Source organism: Hemitrygon akajei, unplaced genomic scaffold (assembly GCF_048418815.1).
Source record: "Hemitrygon akajei unplaced genomic scaffold, sHemAka1.3 Scf000046, whole genome shotgun sequence".
Lineage (NCBI taxonomy): Eukaryota > Metazoa > Chordata > Chondrichthyes > Myliobatiformes > Dasyatidae > Hemitrygon > Hemitrygon akajei.
This window is the reverse complement of record NW_027331932.1, coordinates 1350435-1365254: the sequence shown is the minus strand read 5'-3', so window position 1 is coordinate 1365254 and position 14820 is coordinate 1350435. Positions and strand designations below refer to the sequence as shown.

General features: G+C 50.8%; 1 protein-coding gene across 1 annotated transcript; it reads left to right on the top strand.

Annotated features, from left to right (window-relative positions):
• The first annotated feature begins 581 nt into the window (after positions 1-581).
• Positions 582-5361, top strand: LOC140720760 (uncharacterized). Its single transcript, XM_073035587.1, has 4 exons — positions 582-968; positions 1701-1843; positions 3813-3877; positions 5043-5361. The coding sequence occupies exons 1-4, from the start codon at positions 605-607 to the stop codon at positions 5230-5232; spliced, it is 762 nt and encodes a 253-aa protein (XP_072891688.1). The 5' UTR covers positions 582-604; the 3' UTR covers positions 5233-5361.
• Positions 5362-14820: the final 9459 nt, after the last annotated feature.

Genomic DNA, 14820 nt, shown 5'->3' with positions numbered 1-14820 from the left:
ACCAGAATGATCTTAAACTGGAATCTGAAGTTCTGTGATTATAGTTGTCTTTTCAAAGGAGGTAAAACATCAGAATGAAGCACGGAAAGTCGGTAAGTACTTTGCCAGCTGATCTGTGCTGAGCCAGCAAGAGATTTAAAATGTGCAAGGGGCCTTATGGGTTTTTTTGGCGGGCTTCAGTCATCGCGAGCAGTCGCTTGTTTTCCGAAGAGCGAGCAAGAGATTTAAAAACTGACCGGGCCTTCACCATCACACAGAAATACATCTCAGAGTGACGTGAAGTCACCTCTCACCGTGACACTGACACATCCCTCACAGGAACACCGAAACAGCCTTTACCGTAACACTGGCAAGATCCTCTCCGTGCCAAGGGCACACCCCTCTCCATAACACGGACACGGCCCTCAGTGTGACATCGACACACCCCTCTCCACGACATGGACACAACCCAACGTGATACCCACACTCCCCTCACTGTACGAACGACCCGCGAATTACCGTGACACAGACACACACCTCACCATTTCTCCCAGTGTTACAGATCCGTCAGTCTCTGCTCGCCGCTGATCAAAAGTACCAGAGACTTTGGGAGCAAAATCAGCAGATGAACAGGACCCAGTGCCAATGTCGAGTACAAATCCACGAGCCGAACTCAACCCTGGAATCCATAACATCAGAGAATTCCGGCTTGCATCTCTCCCAGAGCACCTGTCTAAAGAACGTTTCCGTCCCAAGGAACAACGTCTCCATCCTCGAACATAAATTGTTTATCCTCGAAAGAAACCACTCCATCCTTGAAAACAAATTGTTCGTCCTGGAAAGCAACCTCTCGGTAATGAGCACCGATCTCTCTGATCAGCATCAAACGCAAACCGATCTCCGTCACAACTTCAGTCACCTCGAACTGAAGTGTAGAACTCTCAACGAAACCAAGGCTCAAATCTGCCAGCTTCTGACCAGCAGAAAAGGTGAGAGAACATCCGCCATTCTCCCACTCCTATACCCTGTGGCCGATCTCGGGAATGTGCAATGAGAAGTTGCGATTGGAGAGACACTCACAGTGTGACTCCGGGTGTGTGTGATGAGACGGTGTGGGTGGAACGACACCCATTGTCCGACTCTGGGAGTGTATGGACAGTGTGGAGAGAGTGCCACCTAGTGACTGGACCCGGGAGTGCATGATACCGCGCCACACAGGTAGCTTCTCTCAGCGTCTGGCATTGCTGCATAGGGACTGTTACTCTGCGTTTGACACCAGGTGTTTCTGTTAGCAGCTGCGCTCTCTGTCTGACCACGAGCTCTCTGTGACTTGACAGTGTGGATAGAAATTCTGTCTGTGGCCGACCCGACAGTCTATAATGGAATGGTGTGGAGGGAGCTTCATTTTGTGTGACCACGGGAGTCTAAGAATGGACTGAGTGCAGTGAGCATTACTCTGTGTGACCGCGGGAGGGCGTGATGGGATGGTGACGGGTGTGTTGCACTCTTGTGTCTGACATCAGTGTGTGTGATAGGACGGTGTGTAGCAGATTTTACACTCTGCCTGACTACTTAAGTGTGTTAGGGGATGGTATGGAGGGCGATTCACTCCGTTTTGGACCCCACGGTTCTGTGATGGGACGGTGTGGAGTTATCATCTATCTGTATCTGACTTTCAGCGGACGTAATGGACAATACTGTTCCTTGTACATGATTTCCAGATAAAGCGTGTTCCCAGGACTGGAGCAGAAATCAAGGGCTGTGTTATTTCATTTCCACGTTTGAAAGTTCTTACGAGGGGGCGAAGCAACTTTGTTCTATCTCTGCTTCAAAGCTTCTTGAAATAAATTCAAACGAGGAAGAGGTATGTGTCAGATTGACAGAAAAAAATATCCATATCAGAGTGAATCTACCTCCACACCGTCCCATCACATTCTCCCGGGGACAGACTCAGAGTGAATCTCCCTCCACACCGTCCAATCACACAATTCAAGTGTAGAAACAGAGTTAATCTCCCTCCACACCGCCGACCTATATACCCGGGGTCAGACACAGAGTGAATCTCCCTCCACACCGTCCCTTCACACACTCCCGGGGTCAAACACAGAGTGAATCACTCTCCAGACCGTCCCATCACACACTCCCAAGGTCAGACACCGAGTGAATCACCCTCCACACCGTCCCATCACACACTCCCGGGGTCAGAGGCGGAGTGAATCTCCCCTCTACTCCGTCCCATCACACACTCCCGGGGTCAGACACAGAGTGAATCTCCCTCCACACCGCCCCATCACACAACCCGGGGTCAGGCACAGAGTGAATCTCCCTCCCCACCGTCCCATCACACAGTCCCGGGGTCAGACAGAGTGAATCTCCCTCCACACCGTCCCATCACACACTCCCGGGGTCAGGCACAGAGTGACTCTCCCTCCACACCATCCCATCACACACTCCCGGGGTCAGGCACAGCGTGAATCTCCCTCCACACCGTCCCATCACACAGTCCCGGGGTCAGACAGAGTGAATCTCCCTCCACACCGTCCCATCACACACTCCCGGGGTCAGGCACAGAGTGACTCTCCCTCCACACCATCCCATCACACACTCCCGGGGTCAGGCACAGCGTGAATCTCCCTCCACACCGTCCCATCACACACTCCCGGGGTCAGACACAGAGTGAATGTGCGGTTGGGAGACTGTAGGTCTGACACGGTGGTCAGCAGCACAGGAGCGCCACAGGGAACCGTACTCTCTCCAGTCTTGTTCACCCTGTACACATCAGACTTCCAATATAACTCGGAGTCCTGCTATGTGCAGAAGTTCGCTGATGACACGGCCATAGTGGGGTGTGTCAGGAATGGACAGGAGGAGGAGTATAGGAAACTGATACAGGACTTTGTGATATGGTGCAACTCAAACTACCTGCGTCTCAATATCACCAAGACCAAGGAGATGGTGGTGGACTTTAGGAGATCTAGGCCTCATATGGAGCCAGTGATCATTAATGGAGAATGTGTGGAGCAGGTTAAGACCTACAAGTATCTGGCAGTACAGTTAGACGAGAAGCTAGACTGGACTGCCAACACAGATGCCTTGTGCAGGAAGGCACAGAGTCGACTGTACTTCCTAAGAAGGTTGGCGTCATTCAATGTCTGTAGTGAGTTGCTGAAGATGTTCTATAGGTCAGTTGTGGAGAGCGCCCTCTTCTTTGTGGTGGCGTGTTGGGGAGGAAGCATTAAGAAGAGGGACGCCTCACGTCTTAATAAGCTGGTAAGGAAGGCGGCTCTGTCATTGGTAGCTGAGCGAAGGGCGCTGAGTAGGCTACGGTCAATTATGGATAACTCTGAACATCCTCTACATAGCACCATCCAGAGACAGAGAAGCAGTTTCAGCGACAGGTTACTATCGATACAATGCTCCTCAGACAGGATGAAGAGGTCAATACTCCCCAATGCCATTAGGCTTTACAATTCTACCGCCAGGACTTAAGAACTTTTTAAAAGCTATTATTAATGCTTTTTGAGATAGTGATTTAGATGCATATCATATTTTTTACTGAGTTAAGTATTGTATGTAATTAGTTTTGCTACAACAAGTGTATGGGACATTGGAAAAAAAAGTTGAATTTCCCCATGGGGATGAATAAAGTATCTATCTATCTATCTATCTATCTATCTCCCTCCACACCGTCCCATCGCACACTCCCGGGGTCAGGCACAGCGTGAATCTCCCTCCACACCGTCCCATCACACAGTCCCCAGGTCAGACATAAAATGACGGTCCTTAAATTGTGCTCGATTTCAATCATTAACGATGGCAATTTAACTTCACAGAATTTTGTTAACAACGCTGTCCGCGGAGAAGACAGTTCATATTGGATTGGAACATGCAAAGCGGGGTGAGAGTTGTGGTCATGTCGGTCTTGGAGAGAGATTGGGCAGTGGGATTTATTTCGAGAACTGACACATGTCTGTGGGGGAAGTGGGGTACGTGGTGCTTTTGGGGGATGCATCTGTGGTGGGTCCCTGGGGATATTTTCAGGACAGAAACAGGTCAATGGGGAGAGTGTAAGGCGATAGAATTATTCTGTGGCCTTGCATCCCCTGCAGGAAGAGACTGGGCAGAGAGATTAATTTGTTGACTGACGCAGTCTGAGGGAGGAAAGTGGAAAGGGGGACTATTTTGGGGACTAACATGGGTCCGTGGAGAGCAAATGCTGCGGTGGGTCTATTTGGGGAGGGACGCTGTGGACAGGGAGTGAAGTACTGCGATTAATTTGGGACTGACACGGGTCTGTGCGGTGAGATTAGTCAATGCGGTTAGTTTGGGGACCGAGACGGGCTCTTGGTAGGGAGCGGAGAGTTGGTTTAATTTGTGGGCTGTCATGGACTGTGGGAAGGGAGTGGAAAGTGAGAGTGTTTTTGTGATTGGCACATGTCTGCAGGCAGAAGGTTGGACAGTGGGATCATATTGACAACTGACGGGAATGTGGGTGGAGAGTAGGATGTAGGAGTACTTTGAGGCCTTGGGAGAGAGAGTGTGTCAGTATGAGTATTTTGGGGAATGAGACAGGGCTGTGGGGAGAGTGGAGCAGTGTGATTAGTTTGGTGACAGACACGGTTCCTTGGGAGAGAGTGGGTCTGTGGGAGTATCTTCGGAACGGAGACAGGGTCGTGGGGAGAGGCCACGGCTCTGGGAGTAATTTGAGGAGGGACAAGGTACTGTGGGGAGAAGGTGTGATCGTGGGGTTATTTTGGGGACCGACACAGCGCAGTGAGTAGAGTGTTGGGCAAGGGATTATTCGGGGACTGACACAGCGCTGCGGAGAATGGGTCAATGAGAGTTTCTTGGAAACTGGAACAGTTATGTGGGGAGAGAAAGGGTCAGAGTGAGTATTTTGGGGACTGACACCGGTCGGTGAGGAGAGATTGAGACAGTGGGAGTATTTTGGGGACCGATCGGTGAGAAGAGATTGAGTCAATGGGAGTATTTTGGGGACTGACACCGGACTGTCTGCTGGAGTTGTGTTGTCCCTTTTGAAATTGTTTATCCCTCCTTGACAGGGAAGCGGCCTCGACCGTCGTGTACAAGGTGAACGCTGGAAAGTTCGAATGCGGTGAATGTAAATCTCGTTGGCTTGGCAGTTGCAAAACTGATCAGCACCGTTTCATTTGTGAGAAGCCTGCAGCTTTGTTCCCGGATATTCCTGAAAAGATCCGGGATCTCTGTCAAAATCCCGGGGAACCGAGTTAAATCAAGTGGCATCATTCTCTTACCCCAATTCCAGCTCTCTCCCAGACTCTGACAAACCCATCCGCTCCGCCTCTCTCCCCTACACTAATCTCTTCTCTCTACCTATGGCACTCTTACACGGCATCTCGCTCTTTCTTTACCCTCGTTCCTCCAAGCTCGCTCTCTCTCATAACTACTCGCCTGCCATCTCCCCCTATTTCATCCCCATTTTCCTTCCCCTCACTCTCAGGCCTCCCGCTCCCAGTATTAAAGGACTGTATCGGATGTTTACCGCCTGACTCATTATCTGTGACTTATCCGCCCTGGGCTTTGTATCTTTGCATGATCAGTGCGTCGCAAGAATGCAATATTAATGTAAGATGCAAAAAAGATAATAAATACTGCGAAAATGTGGACGTGGTGCTCATACATTCAAAAATATGATGCCGGAGGGGATGGAGGTGTACCAGAATCCTTGAGATTTTAGGTTCCTGTGTTTCTTCCCGATGGTAGCAATGAGCAGGGAGTTTATCCCCGGGGTGAGCGGCCTCAGTGATGGATGCCGCCTTTTCGAGGGATCGCATCCTCGATGCTGCGGAGGGTGTACCCGTGATGGATCTGGCGACCTCGTGCGTTGCAGCCTCCACACCAGGCGGCGATGCAACAAGTCAGAATGATCCCAGCGATCATTTGCTGGTCTTCAATGAAAGATCAAATCCTCTCAAGTGGGTCACGTTGTAATTCCTTCTGTAACGAGAGATCTATGGTGGTGATGGGAGTGTAATTGTCTGAAATACACTGAAACGCAGACTCGAAATAAACAAGACGACAGTAAAGACATATAAAGTTTATATCGCAAAGAATAGTTCTCGAAATGGATCTCCTACTGTTGAGCACTGAGTTCTCAGCACGGGGAAGTCAACGACAGACTTTCCATGAAGCAATGCTGACGGGCAATAATTGTCAGTCTGAGCCTTAAAGGGAAAGTGACAGCTCGCCACACTCCGGGGAATGGACGTGCCGTCACGTGGATGTCTTCCACTGTTCAGTCGGAAACATCACACCTTCTTCGTGTTTGCATGAATGTTTTGGGCCCAGGATACACCAACTGAGATGCTGACACCCGGCAACACAGTAACCTGAAGACGGACGATGAGATACAGGAGCAGAATTAGTCCATCGAGTCTGCTGCGCCATTTCATCATGTCTGATCCAGGTCCCCCTCAGCCCCAATCTCCTGCCTTTTCACCGTATTCCTTCATGGTCTGAGTAATCAACAATCTGTCCACCTCTGATTTCAATACACCCAATGTCAGGCTCCACAGCCGCCTGTATAACTCATTCTACACATTTACCATACTAAGGCTAAATGCAATCCTCCCAATCTCCGTTCTGAAAGGACGGACCTCCATTCCGATGTGGGTCCTCTGGTCTTCGACTGTTCCACCACAGAGAGCCTTCTCTCCACATCAACTTTATCGGGGCCTTTAAACGTGCTAACGGTTTCAACAACAACAATCCTTCCACGGCCCCCTTCATTCTTCTGAGTTCCAGCCATCAAACGCTCCTGACCTGATAAGCGTTTCAATCCCGGAGTCATTCCGTGATCTTCCTTTCAACCCTTCCCAATGCAAGCACGCCTGGCAGGGATAGATCAGGGACCTGGAACTGCTCACAATACTCCGTAAGGTCTCACCGGTGCTTTATAAAGCCTCAACTTCACATCCTTATTTTTACATTCTCATCCCCTTGACATGAATGCTCAAATTGTACTTGGCTTCCTCGCCACCGACTCCACCTGTAAATTTACATTTAGGGCATCCTGCACGAGGTCTCCCACGTCCCTATAACCATATAACATTATAACAATTACGACACGGTCATCTCTACCCTTCTAGTACGTGCCGAACACTTACTTTCACCTAATCTCTGTGCCTCAATTTTTCTGAATTTTCTTTCTATTTAAAAAAACAGTCTAACCCTCTATTTCATCGGCCACAGTGCATGGCCATATATCTCCCGACACGGCAATCCACCCGCAGCTTCATTGACCATTCGTCCCGTCTCTCCGAACCCTTCTGTAGCCTCCCTGCTTCCTCAGCACCACCTGTAGATCGGTGACGTCACTGCCGGTCTGCACTGACTGAAGTTTCCCGATGAGGATGTCCATCATCCAGTTACAGAGGGAGGTTCACTGGCCCAGGATCTGAGGGGAGGATTCTGCTGAACGCCGAGCTGTTGTCAGTCAACAGCAGCCTGCCGTTGGTGTTGTACTGTCCAGGTGGTCAAGGGTCCAGAGGAGAGCAAATTAGATTGTATTCGCTGTGGACCTTTTGCGGAGTTCCTCAAATTACAGAGGGTCCGCGTCCTCGCTGGAGAAGGGGTTGACTTTGGGTATGACCAGCCTCTCAAGCACTTAATCCCAGTAGGTGTGAGTGTCACTGGGCGATTGTTGTTGAGGCAGCTCTCCCTGTTCTTCTCAGGCACTGGTGTGATTGTCGCCCTGTTGAAGCAGGGGGGAAATTCCGACTGCAGCAGAGAGAGACTGAAGATGTCCTCGGACACACCAAACTCCGCTGCAGTTCTCCCCACTTCCGTCACCTTAACACTCACCTACACGCCTCTCAGTCTCCTTCGATCCCCTTCGACATCTAAAACAATCACCCTCTCCGTCATCGCCTCCCTCCCCGATACCCATTCCCCGTGTCCCCCACAGCCATGCAACCCTCTCGTCTCTGTCACATCCCTCTCTCCAGAAACGCCTCCCTCTCTGTGTTCACAGGGATTTGTGGGGAGAATGGGGGAGAGTTCACGTCTGGAGTTAGACTCCCCCCTTCAACCGCAAATCAATCTCTCAGTTCTGAGCCTATACTGAATGGGAAGAGAGGGAGATTCGCTGCTACATACTACCTCACTGTGTTACCGGACCGTGCAGAAGGAGCTGCACTCTGTGTCTGATCCCCGGAGTGTGTGATGGGACGGTGTGGTGAGGGAGATTCACTCTGTGTCTGACCCCGGGAGTGAGTGATGGGACGGTGTGGAGGGAGATTCACTCTGTGTCTGACCCCGGGAGTGTTGATGGGACGGTGTGGAGGGAGTTTCACTCAGTGTCTGACCCCGGGAGTGTGTGATGGGGCGGTATGGAGGGAGATTCACTCTGTGTCTGACCCCGGGAGTGTGTGATGTGATGGTGTGTGGAGGGAGATTCACTCTGTGTCTGACCCCGGGGGTGTGTGATGTGACGGTGTGGAGAGAGATTCACTTTGTGTCCGATCCCCGGAGTGTGTGATAGGACGGTGTGGAGGGAGCTTCATTCTGTGTCTGACCGCAGGAGTGTGTGATGGGACGGTGTGGATGGAGCTTCACTCTGTGTCTGACCCCGGGAGTGTGTGATGAGACGGTGTGGATGGAGCGTCATTCTGTGTCTGACCCCGGGAGTGTGTGATGAGACGGTGTGGATGGAGCGTCCATTCTGTGTCTGACCCTTGGGAGTGTATAACCTCCCAACTTGTGTTCTAATTGGAGAGGAGGAGTCTAACCGTAGATACCGATCAGCGTGCGCTGGTTTCCTGTAATCTTCAATATCGAGACACCCATTTTGTTTGCTAAATACCGCACAGTCTAAACATGGCAATCTTGTTTTCGAGACTTCTGCTGGAGAATGTTTGTTCTAGATATGACAGAGATAGAGAGAGACTGTGAGTAGTTGTTCATTTCACTCGGAGGGTGGGGGGCTCGCTTGCTTCGGTGGGTGTTGGGTGTTTGTCCCCGGGGCCGTTTTTCCCCCGCACAAAGTGTCTGAATCCCCGGCAATGAGCACAGAAGTGCGATGGTCCGACGGTCATACCAGGAACCAACCGTGGGTGGGTGGATGGCAAGGGGGTACAATTCCCCCGGACAACAAGGCTCAGCATGTGTGACACATACCCCTCTGTCTTTCACTCTTTATCGACTCATTGTATCCCTCTCGAATCCCTTCTTCCACTCCTTTCTCCCTCCCTTCTATTTCTATCACCCTCCATCGTCCCTCTCCTGCATCTCGCCTCCCTCTCTGTAGCACACTCTCCGCTCCCTCTCATACACTTCGCCATCTCCATGTACCTCTCTCTCTCTTTCTATCTATCATTCCCCTCATCAGCTCGCCCTCTGCTTTCTCCCTCTCACACCTAAATTGTCCTCAAATATTCCCCGCCGTTTCCCTCTCTGTATGTCCATTCTCTTCTACATCTGACCGTACCCTCTCTTTATCTCCACACTTCCCTCTCTGCTCCCCGTCACCCAGGTCTCCCTCTCTGAACTCCCAATCCTTCCCTTATTCTCCACTTCCCCTCTTTATCCCCCGCTCTCACAACTCCTCCCCCCGCCGCTCTCACCTCTCGAAAACACGCTATTCACAAACTCATTCCCCCTCCTGCCCGGCACCTCCTCCCATGCTCTCGGCCTCTCCCTTTATCGGCCCTTGATCTGCTGTTTGTTTGTGTCGGTCCAACTCCCCTGTAAACACAGACTTCCTTTAATAACAGCTGCTTCCCCTTTCTGAGCTCAGGGACGCAGAGTATCCTCGACAGAATGGACGACAGCGAGACTTGCATGAATGTGAAGTTCACAAAAACGGACTCTGAGACTCCTTCCTGAGGTAAAGGGGTAGAAAGATGTGCGGAGAGAGGATCAAGTTGTGTTTGTCCCCGGGAGTTTGTGGTGGGACGGTGTGGAGGGAGGTTCACTCTGTGCCTGATCCCGGGAGTGTGTGATGGGACGGTGTGGAGGGAGATTTCACTCTGTGTCCGACCCCGGAGTGTGTGATGTGACGGTGTGGAGGGAGATTCACTTTGTGTCCGACCCCCGGAGTGTGTGATGGGACGGTGTGGATGGAGCGTCAGTCTGTGTCTGACCCCTGGGAGGTGTAATAACCCCCAACTGGCGTTCTAATTGGAGAGGAGAGTCTAACCGTAGATACCGATCAGCTGCGCTGGTTTCCTGTAAACTTCAATTATCGAGACACCCATTTTGTTTGCTAAATACAGCACAGTCTAAACATGGAAATCTTGTTTTCGTGACTTCTGCTGGTGTAAATTTGGTGTAGATTTGACAGAGATTGAGAGAGACTGTGAAGTGTTGTTCATTTGGAGGAGGTGCAGAAGAGGCTCACCAGGTTCATTCAGTAGATTGGGGGGGGGGGAAATATGAGGAGAGATCGAGTCGCCTGGCGCTCTACTCACTGGAATCCAAAGAAAGTGAGGAGATCTTAGAGAAAGAGATAAAAAAGTGATAGAAAAGATCGAAGCAGGGAAGTTGTTCTAATGGGAGCTGAGACGAGAACGAATGGACGATGCCTCCAGTTCTCCTAATGCGAGGGTTGAGGAAGCGAGGAAGGTAGGAGAGAAAGGGAGAGAGAGGAATGATGGGGGAAAGGGGAGAGTGATGGAAGGATGGAGAAGGAGAAAAAAGGAGAAGAGAGAGAGAGAGAGAGAGAGAGAGAGAGAGAGAGAGAGAGAGAGAGGAGAGAGAGGAGGGAGAGGAGAGAGAGAGAGAGAGAGAGAGAGAGAGGAGAGAGAGAGAGAGAGAGAGGAGAGAGATAGGGAGGAGAGAGAGAGAGAGAGAGAGAGAGAGAGAGAGAGGAGAGAGAGAGAGGGGAGAGAGAGAGAGAGAGAGAGAGAGAGAGAGAGAGAGAGAGAGATGAGAGAGAGAGAGAGGAGAGAGAGAGAGAGGAGAGAGAGAGAGAGAGAGAGAGAGAGAGAGAGAGAGAGAGATAAGGAGAATGCCATGGAGTAATGAAGAAAAGGCGAGAGTGCGCCAGTGTTCGAGGGGAGGAGTTTATTTCACTCGGAGGAGGGTGTGGGCTCACTCACTTCGGTGTGTGTTCGGGCTTTGACCTAGGGTCGTGGGCTTCTCGCGGACTGAAGGCCTGGAGCCCCGGCGATGAGCAGGATCAGACCAACGCCCAAACCAGGAACCAACGGTGAATGCATATCTCCCGAGAATTACTGGCTCTGTATGACTGACACAAATCCCTCCGACATTCCTCCGGCCCTCAATATCTTCTCCCTTCCTTCCATTCCTTTTCTTTTTCTCCCCCTGTTTATCTTCCTCCCTACATCTGTTGTCTATATTCCTCTCCTCCATTCCACCCCACGGTTCTCTTTTCACTCTCTGAAGTGCTCTCTCTCCCCTTTTCTCTCCTCCACTCTGCCTCCTGTCTTTCCGGCTCTCCCTCTCCCTCTCTTTCTCCCGTTCACCACCTCTTTTCTCCCTCTTTCCCAATCTTTTCGCCGAAACTCCTCACCCTCTATTCTCTACATCCCTCCTCAATACTCCTGTTTCCCCATTTCCGTCACGCTTACCTTCCATCTCTCTTCACACTCTACCCCTTCTCTCACCCCCTCGACCTTCTGTACGCTGCCGCTCACCTCTTCTCCCGCTGATCCATAATCTTCCCCTCTCACCCCTCCCTCTCTTTCTCCCCCACTCTCAATATTCTCCCAGCACCCGCCACTCTAATCTCTCTCAGCAACGTACTCCCATTTCCTCATTCTCTGTCCTCTCCGCAATTCCACCCCCTGCTTTCGGTTCCTCTCTTTATCAGCTCTCCACCTGGAGTTTGCTGGTGTCGGTTTGACCGCCTTCTCAACACGGGTTTCCTCTGACAACGGTCGTTTTCAGCTCAGAGAAGCAGAGAGCCCTGAACAAGATGGACGAGTTCAAGACCTACGTAAATGTGAAGTTCGGAGAGAAACGGATGCACAGTCACCTTCCAACGGTGAGTGGGTCAGAAAAAAGCTGGGTTGAGAGCTCCATTCTGTGTTTGATCCTCCATTCTGTGTTTGATCCCGGGTGTGTGTGATCTGACGGGTGGAGGGAGCCTCACGGACTCTCACTGTTCTGTCCCCAGCTGTACCTGATATGTCGTACGTGGGAACTTAATCTCAGGACCAGCTCTGTTCCCCGGGTCCGGACAGGTGGAGGTCAGTTTCATCTCTGTCAGTTTGACTGTCTTTAGCTGATGTGTTCGTTCCTGTCGGGAGATCTCAGGGGGAAGCGCTCAATTGTCCCAAACGATTAATCAGAGGGAACCCACGAAACCATCACGTTCACTATTCTGTCCCCAGCTGAAAGCTGGGATAAGCGATTAGAGGGAGCTCTGTTGGAGGATTGGCGCGGAGCCTGCACTCGGGGCAGGGGAGTGGAGACAGAGCTGGGGAGGGGCGGTATAGAGGGAGCGCTATGGAATAGGATGAAGAAAGAGGTGTAGTGGGAGGGGTCAGTGAAGAGCAAATGTCATAGTAGGGCGGTATGGAGGTTGTACTGCGGGAGGGGTGTTGAGCAGGAGACATTAAGAAAGGAGCGCTGTGGGGGATGGCAGACAGCAGGAAACACCGAGGGAGGACTGATGAGGATAGAGGACAGTGGAAGGGGCGCTATATAAAATTGAAACCACACTCTGCTCTTTCTTACCCCAGTCTCTATTCCCTTTCTCCCTCCTCGCTGCTCTCTTTCTCCTACTACCTCACTAACCCTCTCCCTCTTTTCCCCCGTTCTCGCCCCTCTTATTGTTCATCCTTTCTCTCCACTATTTCTCACACCTCTCTCCCTCTATTCCCCTTTTCTCTCGACTTTCACCTTACGCCCTCTTGCGTCTCTCCATCTCTCAACACGTTCTCTCCCTACTCTTTCCCTCATCTCACTCTTTCTACCGACTCTCCCCTTCATTCTCTCTCACTGTTCAAAACGCTCTACAGCCCCTCAATCACACCGCCCCTCACCCGCTCTTCCTCTTCCCGCACACCCTCGCTCCCTGTTAACTCTCTCAATCTATCTCCGTGTCCGTCCCCTCTCGCTCCCCACCCCCATTTTCCATTATCCACCCCTCCCCTCTTTCTGCTTCGCGCTCTCTCCGGTCTCTCTTATCCTTCTTTCCCCCTCTCACTCTGTCTCTGTCGCTCTCTTTGTCTGTTACCCCCGTCCACCTCTCCCCACATTTTTCTCTCTCTCACCCCTTTCAATATTTCTTCACTCATAATATCCCTCGTACTCCTCTTCCCTCTCTCTACCCTGTCTCTCTCCGTTCTCTTTCCCCTATTTTCTCCCATTTCCCCGCCCATTGCCACCATCGTCCTCCATCCATTTCCTTCAGGCTCTCTCTCTCTCTCTCTCTCTCTCTCTCTCTCTCTCTCTCTCTCTCTCTCTCTCTCTCTCTCTCTCTCTCTCCTCTCTCTCTCTCTCTCCACTCACTCTCTCTCTCTCTCGCCTCTCTCTCTCTCTCTCTCTCTCTCTCTCACACACACACACACACACACACACACACCACACACACACACACACACACACACACACCACACACACACACAACACACACACACACACACACACACACACACACACACACACACACACACATATATTTTCTGTCTCTCTTTCCCAGACGGTCTGACCTCCACCTACGCAGAACTGAAGTTTTCGAAAGACGAACCCCTCATTGCTGAGTCTGAGGATCACCGCAACGCCTCGCGGCCCGGCGAGCAGCCAATCACTGCACAGACAGGTCAGTGGTCGCAGTAATGGCTAAAACTGTGTCCTCAGGTTCTGGATTCCCCCAAGAACGTTAACATGTTTCCAGCTTTCTAGCGTGTCCAGTCCTTAATAATGTTATATGTTTCAATCAGATCCCCACTCATCCTTCTAAATTCCAGCATATACAAGCCCGGTCGCTCCAATCTTTCAACATTGACAGCCCTGCCAAGTCGGGAATTAACCTCGTGAACCTACGCTGCACTCCCTCAATAGCAAGAATGTCCTTCCTCAAATCGGAGACCAAAACTGAACACAATACTGCAGGTGGGATTCACCAGGACCCTGTACATCTGGAGAAGGACCTCTTTGCTCCTGTACTCAACTCCCCTTGTTATGAAGGCCAACATTTCATTAGCTTTCTTCACTGCCTGCTGTACCTCCATGCTTACTTTAAGTGACTGAAGCACAAGAACACCTAGATCTCGTTGTACTTCCCCTTTTACTAACCTGACACCTTTCAGATAGTAATCTGCCTTCCCGTTCTTGTCACCAAAGTGGATAACCTCACATTTATCCACATTAAACTTCATCTGGCATGCATCTGCCCACTCACCTAGACTGTCCCAAGTCACCCTGCATTCTCCTAACATCCTCCTCATATTTCACACTGCCACCCAGCTTTGAGACATCTGCAAATTTCTTAATGTTACTTTTAATCCATTCATCTAATCATGCATGTATATTGTACATAGATGCGATCTCAGCACCGAGCCTTGCGGTACCCCACTAGTCACTGCTGCCATTCTGAAAAGTACCCGTTCATTCCTACTATTTGTTTCCTGTCTGCCAACCAATATTCTATCCATGTTAGTGCCCTATTCCCAATACGATCTGCTTTAATTTCTGTCCACTATTCCCCTATGTGGGACCTCATAAAAGGCTTTCTGAAAGCCCAGATGCACTACATCCATTGGCTCTCCTTTTTCCATTTTCAGCAGTTACATCCTCAACAAATTCCAGAAATTAGTCAAGCATGATTCCCCCTTCGTAGGTCCACGATGATCGACCGATCCTGTTACTGCTATCCAAATGTGCCGCTAT